This window comes from Pocillopora verrucosa, chromosome 4 (assembly GCF_036669915.1).
Source record: "Pocillopora verrucosa isolate sample1 chromosome 4, ASM3666991v2, whole genome shotgun sequence".
In the NCBI taxonomy this organism is placed as follows: domain Eukaryota; kingdom Metazoa; phylum Cnidaria; class Anthozoa; order Scleractinia; family Pocilloporidae; genus Pocillopora; species Pocillopora verrucosa.
The window spans coordinates 5,236,974-5,261,014 of NC_089315.1; the positions used below are offsets into that span (position 1 = coordinate 5,236,974).

Consider the following 24,041-nt stretch of genomic DNA (forward strand, 5'->3'; position numbering starts at 1 on the left):
CTTCGTCACCTTAAGACTGAACATTTTTAGGATATAAATCAATATTTCCACCAATCTTTAATAAGCAGTATTTACAAACTATGTCACCGGTAATAAAGATGATCACCTCTGCATTTCAAAGAAAAAAAAGATAGCTTATTTCATAAGCAGGTTATTATGCGCGTTTTATCCGAATAATAAATACGAGGTACCGACTACCTCAGTCATACCTACTACCGAAAGTGAATTATTTTTAAAACAATTTACACTTGAAAGAAAAAAAATTAGTACCGACTATAAAATAGTCTAGCAATATGGGGGATATTCCAAATACATTGGAGAGGAGATTTCTTCTAAATTAGAGACTGGATGAGAGATTTTTTTATAGAAAGTTTCATATGCCACTCAAGTCATCTGAATTTCTTTATCGAATACCACACTATCATTTTTCTTTTCTATGTTGGAAAGCGTCCCTTTTTATGTCCTTTCTTAGAGTAGCTTCGCTCATCAGAGTCTCCCTTATTTCCTAGCTTGCGGTGACACTCTCATTAGTCTCACTGTCATGAGTTTGCAGGGATGATTATGATTAACACGTCGACGTTAATTCCTTTTAAACCGTTTCTCTTTGTTCTTCTCCTTTCTTCCAGCAAAGAAAATGATCACAAAGAGAAGAACGGCCTCAACCAGGATACCAACAGCTGGCCACAACGCACCCAGTGGATCTGCCAAAAAAAACACAACAGCACGCTTTCAACAAAGTTTTTTTCTACCTTATCGATTTTTGGTTCGGACCTGTGAATCTGATCGTTTGAGAAAATGGCGCGAAATTTCTGAGCTAATCACATAGCGACGTAAAGGAAAGCGAAAGCAATCTTGAATAATTTGGGCGCTCGACTGAAAATTACTTATGAGGAGGAAGTGAGTTCGTTAATTGTGCAAAAATACAGTCAGACTCCATATGGCTACTAATGTAGCAAACTTTTTTTTATAGCATTAGAAAGAACTAGAGGTTGTTTCATGACGTTAGAAAACCTGCCGCATTCCACATATTTATGAGTATTCTGGTCTACAAGAGGAAGATGATTCAAGAATATAGTGTCTAATTGACATTCAACCAATAATTAAATAATGATGTTATTAATAATAATAATGATGATGAGTATAGGTAACATAATGATAATTTTTGATAATTCAATAATTTAATTTAAAGGGGCTAGCTCGAAAGCCTCATGGTTCCCCAATCCTCTGGGCTCCTATAATGATTACCTATGCTTCTTTTAATTTCGCCTGTTAATTATAAATAATTTATCAGTATTGAGACTTTTGTTTCATACAAAGAAGCACTCCACGTCCTGGGATATTACGTCATTCCGCGCCACATGTGATTTCGCCTCCTATCGGAGGCAGTAGCCCTAACAAATTTAGGATAAGTTCCTACCTTTGACGCGGAGAACGAATCGTTGACAGTTATCTTTGACGTTATCAGAGCAGTTTGAGGGAAGACAGCAGTAGTAAAAGCCGCGATCCGAGTACTGCACGTCAGATATGGTGAGAACATACGGGTCGTAAGCGCTGCGACGTTGAATTTTGTAGCGTACATTCGCCGTTCCGTCTAACGAAGTGCACAATACAAGATTGGTTATGGTTCTCTATAGATATTTTTAATTACAATAGGCAATGGTGAATGCACAAAAAAATTACATAGAAATAAAGTTTATTGGGATTGAGGGATAAGTTCTCATTGTGTCTCCCCGAATCTGGCGTAAGAGGCATAGTTTAGGGTCTCCATGTGGAAAGGGGTGGGTCGTGGGCGGGGTTCGACTTTGGCAGTTAGGGGGAAAACTTTGGCACCAATGGCAAGAAATGGCATCAATATCTTCCATGGTATTGAGACGGTTGATGGTTAAATTTGTGGAATGGCGGCAATAGGGATAGAAGACATCAAGATCATTATTTGTCACAGTTGGTGTAGCAGAGTTTAATGGTAGGGAAAGTGGACAATTTTGGAACCAGCGCGATCGTTAGGATCTGAAGGGAGAGGGAGGAGGCTAAACCGGCTACATCTTTAAATAACTCTTTGTAGATGATTTATAGAGGATTTATAACCTCTAATTATCCTGGAATAAACAAGTAATGCCTTCAGATAACGGAGGCGTTCCTAAACGAAGGCTTGTTCTGATTAAACACATTTTCGTGAGAAAAGGAAAAATTGTAGGCAATTAACATGAAGGAGGGTCGAAAAGGAAAGAGACGGTACATGAGTTTATTTGGTAGAAATAAACTGATCGTAGATTTAAAAGCATTTTTTCGACACTTAATATAATAAAGGAAGTATGATCTTTGAAGTTAATTATACCCTGATAAAATTACAGTTGAAATTTTTAAAAGTTTTCCCTTCTTGATATCTTGAAGGCTTTTATTTCGACTCGCGTTGAAAGTTGATAAATACCCAACTTTATTCAGTTTTGAAGTCGTGTTTTACTCTGTGATCAATTCTCGCAGAGAGAAAAAGAAATGGGAAATGAAAAGTGAAAGACTTACTTATACAAGCTTGCACGGTGTCCTCATTTTTCTTCTTTATCTTCCATTCAATCTCTAGAGGAAATCCTTTGGCTGCACATTCAAAACTCACATTATCTCCTTTGAATGACTTCTGCTCAACATTGTGCAAATTTTGCTTAGCATTCTTTGCAGGTTTTGGAAGCCAGGTCGCAACTGAAAAAATTTCGAGAAAGAAGATTTCATTTAATTTCTAAGAAATTTGAACCACGATTACGTGTTCAGTAAACAGATAGACAAATAGATAGATATATGGATAAATATAGATAGATAGATATATTGATTAATCGATCGATAGATAGATAGATAAATGGATAGATAAATAGATAGATAGGCATATAGATATATAGATAGTAGATAGATAGATAGATTAATAGATAGATAGACAAAAGATAGATATATGGATATATTGATAGATAGATAGATAGATGAATAGATAGATGAATAGATAGATAGGTAGACATATAGATATATAGATAGTAGATAGATAGATAGATAGATAGTAGATAGACATAGATATATAAATAGTGGATATATAGACATAGATATATAGATAGGTAAATAGATAGATACATAGACATATAGATACATAGATAGTAGATAGATAGATAGATAGTAGATAGACATAGATATATAAATAGTGGATATGTAGACATAGATATATAGATAGGTAAATAGATAGATACATAGACATATAGATACATAGATAGTAGATAGATAGATAGATATATTGATAGATCGATAGATAGATGGACATATAGATAGATAAAATAGATAGATAGATAGATAGATAGACAGAAAAATAGATAGATGATTAGACCATATGCCTACATATATATTTTAACTTGCATTTGTAATTTTAATATAAAATCTATTGTAACCCAGTCCCTTATTGATTAACAGTATGTAATTCTTATAGTTGTACATTTGTAACCACATTGTAATTCAGATCAACTACGATGATGGTGGAATTCTTTTATTATTATTATACATCACAAATGACGTCAAAATGCGGTGAGAACAAAACAACGGCGCACGAGGCGCGGTAGAGCATGTCACTGATGTAATTCTTACCCCAGTTTGACGTCGTTTCCGATCTACAACGTCAACATGGAATTTCTTTGCTTCATATAATCAACAAGCAAAAAGTTATAATCGTGACGCTATGTATGTGTCTGTCCTCCAGTAGATGGTGAGAAGGAACCAATCAAAATACGTGTAGATTTCAGCTAAACGACAGTTTAAATTTCCTTGATAAAGGTAGGCGACCAACAGTAAAGCTAATCTCTTGATGTGACTGATGTAAATTCTCTAAAATGGCTTCAAGAGCATGCCGGAGCTTTTTTTTTTCAGTAAGATTGTAAAACTATAAAAAATAGCTTGTGTCAGTTCGATAATGGAAACGAGGATCACTAAACGCGTTTATGAGTTACAGGTAGACCGTAGTGTTGCTATGGTAAAAGTTTTATTTTAAGTATCTCTCAAAAATTTGGAAATGGAAATGTGTTTATTGAGCCTTTAAAGAAGGAAAAGGAAAATTGTAGTAGTAGTAATTGTAGTAGTAGTGATCTATCAATTTTTGTTAAAAATGTAAGTCACCATAAGCGACAGAAGTTCGTAAAAGATCACAGTAGGGTTACCTCAGTTATCGAGCTTGTGAAATTAGAAAAACACTTACTGCGAATCATAGCGTCATCCGACACGTTGTGTCCCAGAACACCTCTCAATTTGGCTTCCAGAACGCACGAGTATATTCCTCCATTTCTGACTCCCACGCGTTTAATTTCCCGTGGAAACTCAAGAGAGTCTTTTTCCGATTCTTCGATTTTCAGACTATCCAACAACACATCATCTTTAAACCAATACATTTTTTCTAGTTTATTTCCATCGCTTCCTTTATTGGTTAAGTTGCAAAAGAGGGTGAGGTCTTCATCGTGTTTCAGGACTTGAGTGTGAGGTGTGACTGTGACTTTAGGAATTTCGTTCTCTGGGAAGGCAATAATAGTTGACTCTTTATTTTTGAATAACTTGCTACATGAAGACAAAAATGGCCCATGTTAGCAGTTTATATTTCAATCCTACTACTGACGAGTGTGACTGACTTTCAGGGGAAGGGGGAAGGGATAGCTAACTCGGGCGTAATCAAGGTTACCGCTCTCTTCGCCCTCGAACTGCTGATTCCAGCGAATCGAAAGGGATACTTTTTTCAAGCTAAAAATATGAAAAGAGGCAAGGTTTTTATGGGAAGAAGTGTAAAAAAAAAAAAAAAAAAATGGCGAAGAGATCTCTCCCTTAGTGATTGACGGCGAGATGATGTCAATAAGTGAATTTTCTAAGATCTACAGTGATACAGCAGGTGCAAATCAGACATACTTTTGATTACGTTGACATTGAAGGCAAATCTGTCCTCTGGATTCTTGCTCATATTTCCTGCAAACGCATGGCACTCATAACCTCCCGACAAACTGTCATATTCTAGCGTCACATTTCTGATCACCATTGTGCGAAAAAGCTTTGTGTCTTTACCTGCAAACATAATGTTCAAGAAGTCAGAATCTTCCATAGCTTTTCTTTCATTCTGTAAGACAAGTATTGACACATATCATTAACAACTTTCCTTTTCCCGACCCGCAAGAAAAATTGTATCCTCCCTCCTAACCAATATTTCTTGCTTTGTCTTCCCGCCCGGAAAGAGTAACCCGGCTCCTTCCCCCCAAACCCCCCCCCCCCCGGTTTTTCTCTATCTTTCTCTTTTAGCATTTTAAGGCTCACTTTGTTGTTATTACATTATTTGCACTTGGTCTATTCCGGTGTCGATAAGGACTGTGGTTGAGTATCACGTTAAAGACAGACAAAGTCTTGATATTAAAGTACTTTTGACCAAGTTTTTGCCATTCGCACGTGTTTTTTCATGTCTCTTATTATACAGAAAAGACTCTACCCAGACCTCTTCGTGATTCTGAGTTCAGCTGAGTCCAGTGCACTAACATTAAGGTCACTGCGTCGTCCACCAGAAGGAGACACAGATTTGTGAGTATTAAAGCATAAAAAGAACAATTTATTTACACACCGACTGACTGAGTTTGGCTCCTGAAGAAGACGTTGTCATCTTCCACTAGTTCACGAAGTTCACCCACGTAGTCTTTCCTCTTAAAGCTGATGATCAGAGGCTCAGTACTGCCGGAAGAATCCAAAGCGATACATGTAACGCTGGCTGAGTCAAACTCAAAAGCATAGACGCCTTTTGGAAGAGGCTTGACGAATTTAATATCATTTGCACCTGAAAGATTAGGTAAAATGACCCATTATCTAGACGAAAAAAACTGAGAATCCTTTCACACATTTTTATTTCCACTTATGGTGTGTTTATCCAACTACGCCTGTGAAAAGAGCACATGACAATCTATTGCGGCCGATGGATGAAACCTCAGTGCGTCGAAAAAAGTCTTATACACGTTTGTGTGGTGCTGAGGAAGTGTACCAACGTGTCAATTAAGACTTTATGAGGCCATATCTTTCTTATCTTTGATAATATGCTCTCAAAAATTTCTGCTGTTTTGTTTAGACGTTTTCTCCAGTAGTCTCGTAACGGTTTCCTCACCTGGCACATAATTAACCCCCTCCCTTTAGCAGGAACTAATTATAGAAGGCTCCTGCAAACGGTTAAAGTTTGTCAATGTTTTCGTCTAACTGCCAATTTTTTCTGTTTTACCACTGACGGTTAACCCTATTAAGACCTTAAAGTAAATAGTACATGGTCGAAAGTAATGTGCAGTTTTAGCCAATGTTTCCTCTTCCAATACTTAGTGTAATTCAAACTGCTTCAATTTGGGTTACTTCTGTTTCAAACTTATGTGATAATTTCTCGTCTGTCGCACCCAACACTGATCAAAAACGTTTCTTTTCATCCAGGGTCTCGTATTAAACAGTGTTTCAGAAAAGAAAAGAGAACTTTTCTTGAATTTTTTTTTCGGTCGCAAATGGATCAGATAAATCAATACCGGGGACCTCAAGCAGTCAGGACAGTATCTCTGAGGAACACTTCGCTTAAAAAAAATAATTAATTAATTTTTAGCAGGACTCCCGCAAATGGCTGAATGAGCTTACCGTCATTCAAGGCGCTAAACTCAACGAGAAACTTCCGCATTTTAATAGCATATGTGAGAAGTGTTGACGTGTCCATTGAGCTCTTTACGCATAGCTTTACTTTAGAAAGGCGCACTTCGGCTGCGCGCGTCTGTTAGAAATATATCGTGTCTTCTGGAATACTTCAAATATTACTTGTCAATTATTTTGTCGGTACGGTGACCCACACTAGTCACGGCAATAACAAATACCTCTCGGCAAAACCAAATCATCGCCATCATACTTTGCTTAACGTCCCTAATTTCATTTTATGATCGTAAATTTTGGGGTAATTACTTTTTTCTTCAAACTTAAATGCAATGGCAGCGATAGACGACCAAAACCCACCTCCGACGAAAAAGACGAGTTCCTAAGCAACTGGTTGGAATGGCAGCTATGTTAGATCGCTGAAGATCTTTCATCTATATACCTAGTTTTAACCTACTGCCCTATATTGGTGAAAAGAACTAAAACAGTAAAGCTTTTCTAAGAAAAAGTCTTCTTAATAAAATCTGCGATCAGAGTTGCGTTTCCTTATCAAAAGACTTAAAGAATGCTATCAAGATCTCGAACGCTAGAGGAAATATTTACTCACTTTATTGTAAACACAGCCCAAAAAACTTATTATTAGCATACAGTGAAACGTTTGCTGTTTTTTGTCACGCTTAACTTATCTAGTGATAGATTCTTTCAGCGCTACTTGGGAAAACTTTAATTTAATGGTTTATTTTTCCTCACGGTCACGGAAACCTGGAAAATTTGTTGTAATTTTGCATATAATTTTCATGATGACTGGTTGAAACTAGAAGAGCTCATTCCGACATTTAGAGTCACTGAGTAAAAATACATAAGCTTGCAGGAGACTATAACATTTATAGGTAAACAGATAATTTTTTTAATAATTTGAAAAATAGGAAAACACTAAAGAAGAACGAAAACGGGTTTCTGAGGATTGAGAAGAATAAAATGGATGAAGGGAAAAATGTAAATTCCTTTTTTTTCTACACGCCTAAATTGCGGCGTAACCGCAGTTCGTATGAAACATCCGGACGCGTGTATATTTTCACGAACGATTAATACCTTTGTTCAACACTTGGTATTCTACGCAGACTCCATTTACAGGAGTTTCAATAACTATTTCCATTAGCGACTACCGTTGGTGTTATTGGCGGCTGCACCGTAAGGCGAAACCCAAACACGACAGCCTGATGCCAGGCGACAAAGACGGCAGTGAGCAGTCTTTAAGGCGGCGGTTGACGGCTGTTAACCGACTTTCATTGACACCCCTACATTGTAATATCAGGGTTCAAATGAGGCAGCAGTTGTGACACCTTCAGACATTTTCTTTTTGCTAGAGAATAGTGGCGAAGCATGTAATTATACCTTGTGGTTTTGTTGATTTGAAATTTTAATCAACATCGCTAAATTCGATATGGTCTGGTGGATTTCTCAGGATAAGTCTATCAATAACTGAATTCACTAACACACCCTAGAAATATTTTAGTTATTTTGGCACACACACATATATATATATAGACTTACCTAGAACACTTTGTACGAGAAAAATCGCCGCAGAAAGAAGCAGAATTTTCGCTACATCGGCCATGCTTACGTTGTGGGGAGCTTTTTCCTGAAAGATCACATGAGAATTAGATCACAAGGTAGCAAGCTGTTTTCATGACTGTCATATTGTGCTAACACGTATCCAATGGAAACCACTACTTCTACTTCTATTCTCGTCAATTAAAAATCCTTGATATACTCCAGAAAGCCGGAAATTTCAAGAGCTAGGTCAAGGTTCCTATAACTTTTTCAGCTATATTTGTCACAAGTAATCCTTGTTACATTTCTTCATTCTCAACTGTTCTCGATTTTCCTTGCCTACCAATCTCATTATCATTTACCTATCTTATCATTTTAAAATGTAAAGGTTCAATTTTATCCAATCAGAGAACACAAGAATACAAATTGATAAATGGCGACATTAATCCCCTGAGGTTTCGACATATCGAAATAGAGGGTAGAACATGCGGATTTGTAAAACAACAATCTCAGCAAAACTACCGTGGAATGTGTTTGATAATACTTTAGGTTTCATTTCCTATCCAGGCAAAGTAGAGGCAAAGTTGACTGAAGCAATTACAGAGTTTTTAAATTTACCTCACTTGGACGGCATTCATTCGACCTCGCTAAAAAAAACTTCCCCTAAGTTTATTGCCGAGGTCAGTGTTGGCATGATTAGAATTCTTAATTCCCCCGGGCAGAATATTTGTTTAACCTCCTTTAAAGGGTGTCACTTCATTCATTGGGAAGCAGGGGGGAGGAGGGGGGTTTCCAAAGGTGCACTTTCTTTGCTTTGTGAATAGAACAGATTATTTTGTTAATAGTACATGGCTCATTTTAAACTCAGGGATTAGAGATGGTTTCCTCACTGCATACCCCCCCTCCTTCCCTCATAGATGCATGGTCATGTATTTGGCCAACTTCCCTGAATCAGGGAAACACTTTACATAGTCTATTTGGGGCTGAAATAATCTTTGCCATCTTTTTTTAAAGTTTTTACGTTACTTGTTAACATTTATGTGCCTATCAGACGACAAACGATGATTATTTACGAGACATTCGGCAATTCTAACTCGAACTCTTGATAACACATAATTTTAAGACTGAAAACGAAAGGAAATGATAAACATCAATCACTTTCCCTCACAGATGCATGATCCTGTATTTGGCCAACTGTACTGAAAGTAGTAAATACTTTACTTAGTCTGTTTGGTGCTGAAATTATCTGTCAGTCCCTATGATGCTTATGAAAATTTCTCAACCTATCCGCAGACAAAAACTGATTATTTGCGTGGCATTTGGCAATTTTAACTCGAACTCTTAGTAACACAAACATTTTCAATACTGATACGCTGAGTTACAGTCGCTTTTTGGTTGGTTAATTCCTTCTTATGATCTATCGGAGGGAAGACGTTGACAATATTTTTCTTCTATAACATATACTGTTAAAAGATTTCATATTTTCGTGGATCTGTACAGAAATAGTTCACAGAAGACGGGAAAAATGTGGCAAGGACATCGATCAGTGACGCGATCGGCTAAGCCTCGTGAAGCACTTTTTCGCGGTTTTTACCACATTTTGACGTCGTTTGTGTTCAAGAGATTATAATAAAATATAAATATATATTATAATAAAAATTACGGAAAACATAACGCCGATCTCTATCCACCGCCACTTTTTATACTTTTCTCTTAGAAGTGAATGACTCAGACTGACCCGATATGTCCAATCGGGTAACGATGATGCAAGAACTGAGTTTAAAGGTCGCATCTCAAACGCAATCGCGTGACAACGAGAAAAAATTATCAACAACCAACAAGCGAAAGGAAAAAAAAAATAAAGCTCGATGAATATTCCCATTTTTCCGGTTAGTATGGGCCAGAAGGAAGAATCTAGCATCGGATGAATGTCAAACAAATTCCTTCAGTTGTGATCAACAGTAGAGTAAATTTAAGAAACATATTAGGCGAGTGACACTAGGGAGAACTTGAAGTGCGTAAATGGTCTTCGTCTTTTTCCTCCTTTGGGTACGATCTCTAAGGAATGATGTAACTCCCAAGCATAATGAGGGTTTCGATTATTTCTCCAAGAACCCTAAATATCTATCCCGGTTTTAGGTGTCATTCATGGCAGGGGGGAAACCTAATTTTTTTTTGAAATTTTTAACAATGTCGCATTTAAGTATTGACATAATGTTCTGTGCCAAACCATTACCTTAAAATTCCACTCTATCGACTGGTGTGATTCCAATCAACAAGATTGTTAGTTGCCGGGGCTGCTACCTTCCTTTCAACTGAAACATTTATGAACACAGACGACTAGATATTGTGTCGAGCATAAATGCCTGGATGTACTCTTTCCTTTGTCAATCAGTCTAAAGTTCAGTATTAAGTTAAAAAAAAATTAACCATGAGATCCTTATTTATAAATATTCATATAATAATCTCATCCCAAGGCTTTTAACACACAAGCGGTCTGCCTCTTGAACAGTGAACTCTGTTTCTGGCTGTCTAAAGACAAGCATTGCATTGCTGAATTCAGTTTTTTTCAGTCATGATATTTTCCACAAGCGAGTCCTTGTTCTATCCCTACCCATAAGCCCCTCACCCGTCATCACCCATTATTTTGTTTCCAACACCCATCATTTAGTAATAGTGAAGAATAACAAGCCATTCCTCTTTTCTTTTCCGACATTACTCAAGGGAGGAGTTGAGAAAGGGGGTGGGGGGAGGGTTTTTTTTAGACCTGTGACCCCAACTCCCTCCTCCCTGATGAAAAACCTTCCGCAGCCCAAAACTCTCCACCTTGCGCATTCCTGTGTTGCTAACAGTAATCTATGACTGCAAACAAACGCAAGAATAGCAGTGTACTTGAGACAGCCATACAGCAGTCATTTAGGCCCACGTGCCTGCAATGTGATAGGAAGAGATAAAGGTCAAGGATGGTGAAGTTTTGGTGAGATGTGCAGTTAAACCCTCAGTTAAAGTACTCTTCTTTGTCTTTGACAGATCAAGCAAAATGCCTGCTCGAGCACGACTATCATGAACGAGCATGCGGGGGAAAAATTTTAGGACTACCGAAGATGGCAGGACTGATGACGAGGTAAGACAAGGCAGTCTTTATTTTTCCGTCATTGTGTTCACACTCTATCAGAGTCAAAACTTCGCTTTGCTTTTGATCGTTGATCTTTTGGAACTGATTCTTTAGCCGCAAGTTCAACTCGATGTAAACAATACTCTGGGAATGACTTATTACTTTTGGGACGGAAAAAGAGCGTAAACAGTCATGTGAACTACGTGACTTCCAGTTCAGCATTGCGAACGATCTATTTATAACCAATGAAGAATGGATTTCTTTATCGATCGCTTCGGTGCACTTATTGCTTTATGATTGATTTATAATCGTTTGTTCTATCAGTTTCACTCAGTCGTTCGTTTCCTCATTCACACAATCAGTGACTGTCGATAAATTGATTCAACTGAACTACCCTCAAAATCAAGGTGATCGCCTATTGATTTTTCCCTAAATCATTCAAGTTTTAAAAATTTCATTTCGCTGACTCGGGTTTCGCATGATTCGACCCGAAAACGTCAGTCGTCTGTGAACTAACCTGCGCAGAAGGTCCGGGGTGCGTCACTTTTTTGCCTTTTTTTTTAGTTCACTTTTGTCCCATGCCCTTACACTGCTCCTGCTCCGCTTGGAAAAGGGAAAAGAAAGACCTGGTGGGCATGCTTTCAGTTAACCACCTATCCTTGCATTCGTTAATTCCATCTTTTTATTATTTGGATGCTTTAGTCGTCCGTAGGCTTATAGCTAGTCTATATCTTACAATACTTTAAACAGCCCTCAAAGAAATATTATTATGTCATTCAAATAGCGGCTGAGAGCCCTCGAAAGGAAGCTCATTTTTGAATCACTTTCGGCAATTTCCGTAAAATGTCGCAACTCAAGTATTTGATTTCACCGCAACGAAATGCGGCATCTAAGGAGAGCTTTCCTTGAAAGGATGTTGAAATAAGTCGCTTGCACTCTCTTAGTCAGCGATCAATAGATTTCAACACCTTGAAAGCATCACGCAATTTTTGCAGAAGTTGCCGGTTCAAAGGCCGTTTTGATGATCATACGGTAGACTTGACACTGACGGGCATGCTTGACACTGACGCAAACCGGTTTTTACCGGTACAAAGTTAGGTTTTTCATCTACCAGTTCTGTGTGACAGATAATGGAAAAAGAAGAATTTTTTTTTGCAATGGTTTCTCTCTTGTTTGGCGAAGAAAGAACCAATTTACCTGCAAAGTAACTATCAGAGTTCATGCATGGAGTTGCGTGGGGTAGTTCTAGCGTTGTATGTCTGTTGAGTAAATGGCGATCATTTGAATAACCTCTTGATTGCATTCTAATTTCGCCGTTCAAGAGATAGCGAGCTCATACTGTATTGCAAGGCGGTTTTATTGATATTGATAAAACCCACCAATGGAAAAACAGAAGTTCGGTAATTAAATATCTTGCACTGGATACGAACATTCACGCACAAGACATTTGCAGCTTGTTAGCTATATGCCTTACATCGAAAACAAAAGATATCACTCTATGACCCACTCAGTAAAAATATTACTCAGATAAAAATTGCATAGAAAGATCGTTTGCACAACAATTACAGAAAACAAAGTGGAAAGCCACACGAAAAAACCCTCATTAATATTCACGTAATTTGCTTTACGTAATATTCTCAAACTTAAAAACACAGCTTGACTTGGGTTCCTACGTTTCCTTAGTTGTCTGAGAAACCACGTGATAAAAAGAACGGAAGATAAAAAAACGAGATCTAACTTCCAAATTTCTCCAACTATCAACTCACTACAATACTCTTTTTTACTGAAAAATCAAACACTAAACCCTCAAGAGCCGTGCAGAATATGAAATTGAAATGCTACATTTATTTTCATGTAATCATTTGCATTTTTCGAGAACGGCACCTTGACACCCTAGCCGGTCTGCCGATGATCAGAAATATCTCTGAACACCTTTTTTTTTACTCTATGTTCAGTGTGGAAAGGCGAGCTTTCCCGCGCATAGGTTTTAGAGGATATCGAGCAACAGATCAAACATTCAGGCAAAGCCATTCAGTGACCTAAGAGACCGAAAAAGCAAAAGCAAAAAAAAAACCAACAAATTCTGGCATAGTATTAGTCATCTATGTGGTTAACTTACTCTTTGACGCTGTGGTGTAAATCTTAAGAAAAAGTAGCCGAAACAACGTAGGAAACTAAATCTGTCTTGTTTGGTCAATGTAACAATATACGCCTGTGTTTTCGTCGTTTCGTCTTGACCCTTTGCGACACTGTCAGCACGTTACAAGAAGGATGCGGTGAAAACAGTATGTTGTAAACAGTGAAAAGGCGGTGAGGCGTCGTAGAGGTGAAGCTCGGTCTTTTCATGAAAACAGGGAAGAGGTTGAATGATAAAGCCGTTCAGATGACCGCCACAGAGAGCTTTTCCGGTCACACAGCACGGCAGAGCTAACGACAAGGCTTATGAGCACTCAGAAAGATATCGATAAAGGGCGATTAACAGTAGGCTAGCACTACTGGGGACTGTGTCACACTTGCCGACAAGTGTTGCGCTTCCTTTCGACTATTTAATTTGTATTTTTATTACACTTGAAATTAATGTTTACTCATTTTGAATTTAGATGGTTTTTACGATCGCGCATTCAAGAATTTTCCTCTTTTCTTGAAGTGTCACGAAATGTTATTGTTGTCTGTTGCGAAATATCAGGGGATTTTCCCGGAAAACCGTTTTTTCTTACAATAGCACGCGTACTTGTAAATTTCCTGATTAGAAGAGTTGAATGCATTATTACACACAATTGGAAAACACAGAAAGTAGACTTTCGCTCAGGCTTTTGGGGTTTATATAGAAATCAACGAAGTGGACAGGGGTTGTTTACCAGATCCGTCGAGTTTCGACGAATTAGCGGGTTTATCCTGGGTATCTGATGTCAGGTGCGGGAATAAATTTTCGGGCCGACTACTTCAATGCAAGTTAACTTTTATTTTCATTTAAAAAAGGGTGATGGATAGAGTTATTAAGATCTAAAAACAAAACCTGCCAAAGAAGAGCAGACACGACCTTGACTTTTTCACTTTACAAACTGTGTCAATAGCAGCCTGTTTGAATTATTTTGTTTTGCAAAGATGGAAAATCGACCACTCAGAAATAAGCTTGTAATCGATGACATCATCGTTATCATGACCTTAAGACATTTCAGGCCGGGTAAAGGGGTTATTACTAAGGTTTTCCCGATCGCATGAGTCGCTTGTTGTGTGCCAAGAATACAGACATGGGAAATTACGCATTGCTTTGCAACCTGATTTTACTCGTTCACGTTTCCATGCAAGGTAGGCTTAATGTAAAAATCTATTACAGATGTGTTATTTCTGAGCCATCCACAAAGAGGAAAACTCGTCCAAAATTTTTAATTGTTTACAAAGCTGTTTTACTTCGGGAACTTAGTGCAACCTGCAGAAACTGGAAGCGACTGGGATAGAATTATGAGCTGGAAAATTCGCCTCAGTTACATATCTAGTTTGTTCAAAGAAACATCTCTGGTTGATTGGCAAACTTAAAGGGCGATTGGGTACGCGTTTAAGTTTCATTTCTGCAGAGATGAATTGAAATCATTGAGTCAACTACAAAACATCGTATCTTCAGTAGCATTTTTTCGCTATCTTCTTCAGACGGAAACGAGCCCATTTTCGTTTGGAGGAAAAAAATCTATTTATTGCATCGTGATAAGAATGTTGCAAAACAATTAATGGAAAACACAGACTTTGATTGTCCTCGGATGATTCTCTTTTCACAACATCGTATGATCTGTGTCGTGACAAACATGCAGTAACAAGCATACATAAACCGAACGGTTTCCTGCAAGTTTCTTTGTTTCACGTAAAGCATTTTCTCTTGTTGTTTTATTGCGACGCAACATCTTCGAAAGGCATGACTCAGAAAATTAAAGAATAATTATGATTTATTTTGTTTTCATGTTAGCCTCTAATTGGCACTTTCCCAAATTTTAAACTCAAAAATAAAAATGAACGAATAAATTATCTTAATAAAATAATTCTAATTTCGACTGGTTCCATATGAGTTCATATGCATATCTGCAATTTTGTAGAAAATTACTTAATTAAGATGCAGTTATCACATTTACGTTGCGTGACATCAGCAGGTTGATGAAAGGATCTTGTTTATTTTAACTACTGCTACATTAAACTATCTTGTTTTACAACAATGGGAAGATCCCATTACCGACTAAACGTTTATCCTTAACACTGAAGGGCAGATTATTGCCGAAGCTGATTTGGGACGCAAAATAAGATGTTCTTGCTTAGTACAAAACCATTAAATTGCCGTGATTTAAAGGATCACCGAATCAAAACAAACTGCATCAGAAATGATTGGGTACGATTTCGGGTCGCTGAGTATGGAAATTTCCTGATAAATAAATTTAATTGAAAATGCATGGGTCGCATTTTTTAATTGTGTCACTGAATAAGAAACAATGTCATGTTATTAATTTGGCTCTGTGCCCCGATATGTTTTCAGTTAAGCCGCTAAAAAAATAATTAAAGAAATTAAAACTTGACAGATTAGTGCTTTTAATTTGACTACGGGTAATGGAAAAGTACTGAGGATCTTTTCGACCTTCGACTTGGCCTTCGTTGACTTGCAAGAGATAATCCGGCAACGAGGGGAGCGAAAAAACAGCTGTGTTTGATGAGCATATCTAATGCTTTAGATTGTTGAAAGCTTTTCTATCCATCGTTAACGTGGACAAAGAATAGCTGACAGTGCTTTTAGCTGGAGTCTACGTTTAAATGTCCCCTTAGGGAAAAAAGAAGAATTGAATGAAAATTCAATTTATCTCAACCTTAGGACAGGCATGGATTTGTCACTACAATTCTACCCTTACACTGTAATTATAATATTTCTTACAGGGAGCCCATCATGTAACAGCCCTGCGGTTTCTCACGGGCTTCCATGCTACCTTTCAGTCCTTTTTCACTCTTGGAAATTGATTGTTAAATTAATGGCAAAAGAAATAAATTGACTAAAGAACGTAAGTGAGGTGTTTGTGATAAGCATTGACGAGGAACTAATTGCATTGAAGAATGATATTTTAGAATATATTAGAAAATGGCATTAACGCTTTGACTAAGTACTATTTCCAAACGTTAATGTACGGCTCGTTGACGTGGTGCAAGACCGGAGCCCCATAACTGTCTGTGTTTCTGTCCATATGTCTGTCAATTCGTTCGCTCGTGCATTCGTCCGTCTGCCGGTCTGCCTATTTGTCTTTCTGCGTCTCTCTCTGTCCATTTGACTTTCTGTTTGTCCGTCTGTCTGACCGTTTGCCCGTTGTTCCGTCCATTCGTTCGGCTGTTCATCCGTTCGTGTGTAAATTCTTGTATTCCTGTCTCTCTCTACCTGCCTGTTTGTCTGTCTGTCTTTCTGTATCCCTTCCTTGCTATCTGTGTCTGACTATCTGCCTGCCTGTTTGTCTGTCTGTCTTTCTATATGCCTTCCTTGCTATCTTTGTCTGACCGTCTGCCTGCCTGTTTATCCGTCTCATTTTTTTTTCTCTTTGTATCCATGTCCATTTAATATCACTGACGTTTTCATTTTCCATCTGCAGCTGTAACGATCATCGACCCCCTGCCGCAAAACGTCTTCGCCATTAGTGGTTCACAGGTTAATATCACTTGTATCGTTGTCGGTGACAACGGACTGCCTCCTGTTAGGGTGAAGTTTCAAAGGAGAAAATTACTTCCAAATTACGAAGAAAAGTGGTTAGACATTCCGGAAACAGAGACGGTATTTCAAACTAACAAAACAGAAGGTTAGACCAGTAACTTCTAGCCCGGTATAGCCGTAGTTTGTTGGGGAGACGGGAGGGTAGGTCATCGATGTCTATTGATCTCGAGGCAGTTCTCTGAGTGGAAATGTTTACTTAGTGGCTCATCATCAAAAACGCATTGCAGGCTTGGCAAAGAGTGTTACTGCACTTTCCCGATGAGAAGGGAGTCTATCATAGGTCGTGTCCTGCTGCTATCGACTGTCATACTGGTTTTTCAAATCATTTCACTGATTGGTCAATCATATTATGAACCCCTGGGGAAACGGTGCGGTTTTTTGAGAGGTTACAAAAAAGGTCATATCCTGAGAGTTGTGATTTGATATCAGTTGTCCTTTCCAGTAATGATTGTTGGCATGAAACGAAATTACAAGCCTGGTTCTGAGGCTCAGACTTTGAACGTTACTGAGAGACGCAAAAAATCATTAGGGATAGGCACATTATAACTATTGTATGCTTTAGTCGGTAAAACAATTTTCTGGAGCTTAATTAGGCTCTCCTCCTTAGTCTATAAAGTGAGCTTTTGTCGCAGAGTTATGCTTCGCAGTCCACATGGAAATAAACATGCCAAAACATCTCTGCACAGGGAACAGAATAACCGCGACGTTGTACTTTACTAACATTACAATCGAAGATGATACCTCTAAGGGGAGACACGCATGCATCGGATATTCTACCAAGGGCGGAAAAGGAGAAAGACTCGGTTTCACCATCCATGTCACTGCAGGTGAGTCACTTGAAGTATCAACGATATGATTGGATTATCAAGTGGAAGGTCGTCGCAGACAAATGTGTAAGAGTACATTGATCCTCTCCCGCAAAAGATTTACAACGCCCTACGGCACGAGAGGTCGAGATGCACCAAAATTGCACGTAAAACGAAAACATTTCTCGCTTTTAATGAAACTTCTCTATTTCCAAAAGTGTTTATTTTGAAACCTTCCAATCTTAAAGGTCTTTTTTGACATAGGGGAATTAATAATTGCTTTTTCCGCGAATTTGGCTCGTAAAGGATGAATATACTGATGTAGATCCCACCCAGGTGCTGATCAACAGCAGAACCATCGTTTAGTGTTTCAAGATGGTATTTTTGAACGTTTGGAAACACTTGACCGTTAAGGGGCGTCTCGACTTATTCGAGGCATTTGAAATAGACTGCGAAAATGTCTCTTTTTGGAGCCACAAACGACCTCCAACATACAGCAGCGTTGCAAAATTATCAAAACATGTTTACGTGTCCAACGCATTTAGCTTGAATGACGAAGACGTTTTTGTAGACTTTTGATATGAAAGCATCTGTTCGGTGGCCTAGTTATTCAGTTGTTAGGTCAGTTAGCAAGTCAGTCAGTCGGTCTCGTAGTCAGTCAAATAAAAAGTCAGTTAGTCAGCCGATCTGTCAAAGTAATCGATTAACACCGGCTGTCAATTAGTCAGTTAGGCGTGCAGTCACTGCAGTGTATCAGTCAGTCAGGCAGACAGTCAATTTCTACGTCAAAAAGTTAGGAATTAAGTCAATCTGTCGGCAGATTAAACAGTCTGTCAGTTAGTCAGCCAGTCAGTCATTTAGTCAGTCAGTCAGTCAGTCAGTCAGTCAGTTAGTCATTCGGTTGGTTAATCAGTCAGTCTGTCATTCTTGTAGTCATTCAATTATTCATAATTGTAGTCCGTTTTCGGTTTGTCGGTCAGTCGGTCAGTCCGTCAATGAGTCAGTTACTCAGTGAGTGAATGAAAATTCACTCTTTCCAGCAATTAGTCCGTAAGTCATAAGTTAGTCAATCCTTGCACCAGTCTATCACCCCGGAAGGCATTTGTTATCCGGTAGGGATTCATCGAAATGGATTAGATCAATAACCATTACCTCACCGTTTTTTTTTTTTTTTGTTTTTTTTTCATTGTTGTCGTTTGTCTCTTATAGTCGAGGACTTGCCCGTGGCTCGGCTTATTCCGAACATTACAGTATCTTATGGAGACAGTGCCAGGCTTTACTGTAATCTGACCCACGATAATAACGAGCAAACCACACCTATAAAAAAAGTGACGTACTTAAAAAATGGCAAACACGTGAAAACTACAACTGATGTCAATCAGCCGTTAATCTTGAATTCTGTCGGTGCAAGAGAAGGTGGAGACTATCGATGTAAAATCACCGTTAACCTTAAATCCTTAGAACCTTACGATGTTACGTCGTCGGCAGCTTATCTCCACGGTAAGTGCAAGAATGAGGGTTGTAATTAGAAATGCCAAAAGGAAAAACAATTAAAGATAAACTTCACATTTGAGTCCGTAAGTACGACACGATGGCCTGGAGGCGAGTTTGGCTAAGATGAACTCAAGAGGTTTCGGAATAAACCAGACGAAATGCTGGAAGGATTACCTTCGATGCATGACGTCAAAGAGGAGCAGCAAGCCCCCATTACTTCGGGGGTAGACTCAGGCCAGGCAAAAATGGCCCCCTTGGATCGTGAGAATAAATCCTTCAAAACCTTACATCGGTGATCATATCCATCAAACTGTTCTCTTTACATTTTCTTTGGTATTGAAGAGTAGAACAACCCCTTAAGTCAGGAATCATTATCTTTATTGCCGTGACATTGATGTTTGATTCAGCGAAGCCGGTTAGATGCCGCTCACTCCGGGGGCTGGCGGTCTCTCTGGCGATCTCTCAGGGCTAAAAAAACCATACCATTTAAAAGTAGTAATGCAGAAATGAAATAAATCTTATTTTGATTTGTTTATGATAATATGTCTCGAAATGATCGTGACAAATGAGCTGTAATAGAAGAAATTTGAAACTGATTCTTAACATGTTTTCCGCTATTAGTCATAGTGTACTTCACGTGTGAGGATCATTTGGCTATTTATTACATTGAAGCGGGAGCGAGATTTCATATTTCTTTTTTTAATAACTGTGCCATGGGTTTTGTTTGTTTGTTTTTTTCTTTCTGTTGAAGTTTCGTGAAAAAATGTTGTTGTAAAAGTACGCCGAACACGTAGCATTTAGCGGTGTAATAAACTTCTTATTCGTCCGGCATACTCGAGACCGTACTGGTAGAACATCAGGCTACGTTCCCCTTATACGGACTTAGCGCTGCGAAGTATGTTATAGGTGGATATCAAACCAGTATTCTATAGGTGGATATCAAACCAGTATTCTCACAGCAAGGCCTTGCCTTAGTTAATCAGATATATATTTTCCCCATGAACATCTCCAACCTTGGAAATTATTGAAAATTTGCAATAACTAAATCTTTTTTCAACAGTTCGTGTACGTTTTCCTATCAGTGAGGTAAAGTTAACAGCTGACATTGGGGATAGCGTGGCTATGGTTTGCAGCGCTGAAGGTTATCCTTTGAACATAGAATGGAGGAGAAACTTCGAGGGAAAAAGTGCCATTATCAAACGTAAGATATCCTCAGCTTTCTTTATAGAATGTTTGATTTTCTTCTCCCATAGTTTGTTCTCTTTCTAAACACAATTTTTTTAAAATTTCTGTCAGCGATTTTTTTGTTATTTTTGTGTGTTGTTTTCTTGGTAACTTCTGTGCAGATTTAGCTCATTGAGATATTTTTTGATTGGATTCCTTTAGCCAAAAAGGAAAATACGACAATGTCACTGTTGAAATCAAAGATTTCGACTTTAAAGTTAGCAGCAGTTCCTAAATGTAGGATTTTTCAGCCTTATGGTTTCATGTTTGACTGCTGGCGCAAATGATCCATCACGGCTTTTCACTACAAAGCCCCCCTCAGTGAGAGTACTGTAAACAACTAAAACGTTTGTTGTGATTTTTTCTCACAGCCAAAGGCCGTTTCATACTTCAGGGTGAATGCAGTTTCTGTGATTCGATCCTCGTTATTCAGAACGCCACCGCAGAGGATTCTGGGAACTACTCATGTAGTGCAAGTAACGGTCCTGGTCAGCAGTTTTTCCTTGTCAAGGTGGCCAACGGAACTTTAATAAACGGTAATAAACTTCACTCAGCATTTGAAATTTACTTGCTGTGGTTTGTTCTCTGCCCTATGGGTCTGCTGTTGTGTGTCTTAAAATGTGCATCCACTGCCTGGTTTTTGATGGTTCGTTCCAGTCAATTGCTGGATGATTGGCTGGATTATTTCTCGATGCATTTTATTTTCCGCTAACACCATTAAAAACATGTTTTCCAACGAAAAGATAAATTGTATTGATTAAAATCCTCTTATATGGCTAAGTAAAGAAAATTTAGATTCACTTGCACTTTTTGAGAGGAGAAAATTATTTTAAAATTCTGATGCTATAAAAATTAAAAACAATTGACAGCATTCACTCCTGATATAACTTTTAAAAACAAAACAAAAAGGTACTCACGCCTATACAATAAGTCTGACATGGCAGTTAAGCTCGATGTTAGAGTAACTATTTTTGGACTACAAAATTAAAAGTTTTCACAATGTAAAATTTTTGTTTTATTTTAATTTTCAGTGGCGCATGCAACCTCAGTTCCAAATCATTTGAAAATCATCATGCCAGCGTTCCTGTGGACTTGGTGGAATTCATTTTAGACATGAGAAAAAAAAGGCACTAACGAAGAACAGCTCCCGGTGAATTAGACCGAAAAAGAAAGCAAAGTAGTCGTGATCAGTTTTGTAAATTGCCTGTTGCGCAGCTAGATGATAGTGATGAACCCGCTGAAGATGAAAAGACGCATCATTTACATATTGATAGTTAAGCCACCTACATAAGATTCCTTTTTGAAAAATAACGTAAGCTGTGACAATTTTATTTAAAATTAGGACGATATGTAGATGTTTAAGTGAACACTGAGACGTTGTCTCATGGCATGGAATGCCACAAAAGCTAGCGCTTTTTCTAGTAGGAAATTGTTAACGTAGCGTAGAATTGCATGACAAGTTGATCTCCGTAAAGCACGCTATCCATCAAGTTTTGTAGAATCGATTTTTTGCGGTTAGAAAATTTACTTATGATTGCAGTGAAAACTTAGTTACATCGACTGTAAAATAATAGTGGTAAATATTATGATGGCCGTAAAATTATGAATCGCCTTTACCGTTGAGTCTTATCATCATCATTATTATTATTAATATTATTATTATTTGCGCGGTGATAGATTTAAAAATACTTTTCTAAAGTGATAGAGAAGTAAATCAGTTTATTTACTCGTGAATGTATCGTATTTATTGCAAGATTTGACCTTTTTACAAAGCATTTACACGTTTTAAAAAGGCAACATATTAGGGATTAGATTTCAAAGTTAGTATCCTTTAGGAGCAGTATTGATACTGTTTGGCTAAAGCAGACACTCAGCCAAGATTACTTATCGTACTTAGAAATAATTAAGCAATTTCTCCAAACATGTTTTGAAATTTTTAATCAAAATAGATAGCAAATGCGCAACAGAGCTTTACTGAATACTATTGCAACGAAGAATTCATTAGGTTGTATGTTTATTTGTTTGTTGTTTAACAGACTATTTGTGATTTGTTTTGGTTGACACGTCTTTCATGGTTTACAAAGTATCTCGTTGCGTCACCCAATTTTTCCTCTATGAATATATTTTTTTGGTGCTTTACCCTCCCCACCCCCCCCTTACTTCCTCAATAATCTTTTCCAGTGGTACTTCCCTGGGGTGAAGTTTACCTATCTTAGTCTTTACATATAGTCTTGCGCAAACGCAATGACATCAGTCTTATAGAGACGTTCCCAAGGAAAGAACCCTCTTTACTTTCAAAATTACTTCAATCTGTGAATAAAGGGGGTAACGGTTTCTAAAGAAACTGTGGTGCTGCGTCGGTGAGAGAGTACAGCAGGTAATTTAGTGTTAACAACTGAGTTGAAAACGTAAATTAGCCACCGTAAAGGGTAAAAAAGCTGACGTTTCGAGCGTTAGCCCTTCGTCAATCGCTCTGACGAAGGGCTATCGCTCGAAACGTCAGCTTTACGGTGGCTAATTTACGTTTTCAACTCAGTTGTTAACACTAAATTACCTACTTCAATCTGTGGCTTAATTAAAATAAAATTACATGACATATGTACCGGATCTTTCTGAAAAAGAGGGAATGGAAATGCCATCTCAGAGTTATAGTTTTATTAATCTTTCCTGTACCGGCGCCTTTGTTTTTTCTGTCAGTGTAGGATACGCTATCAAAGGGTGACAAGAATTCTCTTGGCGAGGCGCGTTTTCATTGTCCGCGGCTTAAACGCGTGCGTTTAACCCGAAGTCCGGAAGGATCAAAAGATAAAGTGCAAAAAACACTTGTTTGTGTCGATAAACTCAAAGCTAAGCTATTTTAGGAACAGAACTACATTTACCGACCCCTGAAAATGATAGCGTGTGCGAAATATTTTCAGGATTCCTTCATCTAAATTATTAATTAATTTGATAAGGCAAAGGACGCCGGAGCAATCTGCGAGCTTCGTGCTCGTTCACCCTTTGTTCGTGTGTTCAAAGAAACTATCGACCAAAGGTTGATACTTGCGAATTGCTTAAGGCGCTATGAAACCCCAATGATATCGAGCAAATTCTGGAACCTTGAAACTTTAACCCTACATAAAAGACCCTCGTTGTGACAGGAATATCTCACAACGTATGAAATTCACAGCCTATTTCAAGTTGCAGCAGGGCCTTCGGCAGACATAGACAAAAAACGGTTTCGGCATAAGCGGTTTCCTAATTTTTGTGAAAAAAGTATTATGCAATCTAAAAAATCATTCCCTATTCGTACAAGTTATTATATAAGTTTTCCGGTGATGATTGACGCCATCATGCGACCGACTAAACACGCAAAATTTGCATGCTCTTGATGGGACACGCGCATGTTTGGCAGGTGAAAGTCTCTGGCAAGCCAATCACATACCCATTTCTGAAGTGCATATAAAAAACGCCTACTTATGAGATATTTCAT

General features: G+C 38.1%; 2 protein-coding genes across 4 annotated transcripts; one reads left to right on the plus strand and one right to left on the minus strand.

Annotated features, from left to right (window-relative positions):
- Positions 1 to 34: 34 nt before the first annotated feature.
- LOC131794698 (basigin-like) lies at positions 35 to 13,560 on the minus strand. Of its 3 annotated transcripts, none has more exons than XM_066165246.1 (8): positions 13,440 to 13,560; positions 8,206 to 8,293; positions 5,609 to 5,818; positions 4,912 to 5,064; positions 4,217 to 4,525; positions 2,521 to 2,694; positions 1,418 to 1,591; positions 35 to 701 (listed from the first exon to the last, which is right to left on the minus strand). In XM_066165246.1, the coding sequence occupies exons 2-8, from the start codon at positions 8,267 to 8,269 to the stop codon at positions 580 to 582; spliced, it is 1,206 nt and encodes a 401-aa protein (XP_066021343.1). In that variant the 5' UTR covers positions 8,270 to 8,293; positions 13,440 to 13,560; the 3' UTR covers positions 35 to 579. The 3 variants fall into 3 exon arrangements, with proteins under 3 accessions (XP_066021343.1, XP_066021341.1, XP_066021342.1); XM_066165244.1 differs by lacking the exon at positions 13,440 to 13,560 and adding an exon at positions 10,442 to 10,582; XM_066165245.1 differs by lacking the exon at positions 13,440 to 13,560 and adding an exon at positions 8,824 to 8,869.
- Positions 13,561 to 14,518: 958 nt separating this feature from the next.
- LOC131794731 (neural cell adhesion molecule 1-B-like) lies at positions 14,519 to 22,570 on the plus strand. Its single transcript, XM_059112278.2, has 7 exons — positions 14,519 to 14,629; positions 16,927 to 17,130; positions 17,732 to 17,872; positions 19,061 to 19,351; positions 20,406 to 20,546; positions 20,941 to 21,105; positions 21,601 to 22,570. Exons 1-7 carry the CDS (start codon positions 14,539 to 14,541, stop codon positions 21,678 to 21,680), a joined length of 1,113 nt encoding a protein of 370 aa, XP_058968261.2. The 5' UTR covers positions 14,519 to 14,538; the 3' UTR covers positions 21,681 to 22,570.
- The last annotated feature ends 1,471 nt before the right edge of the window (positions 22,571 to 24,041 follow it).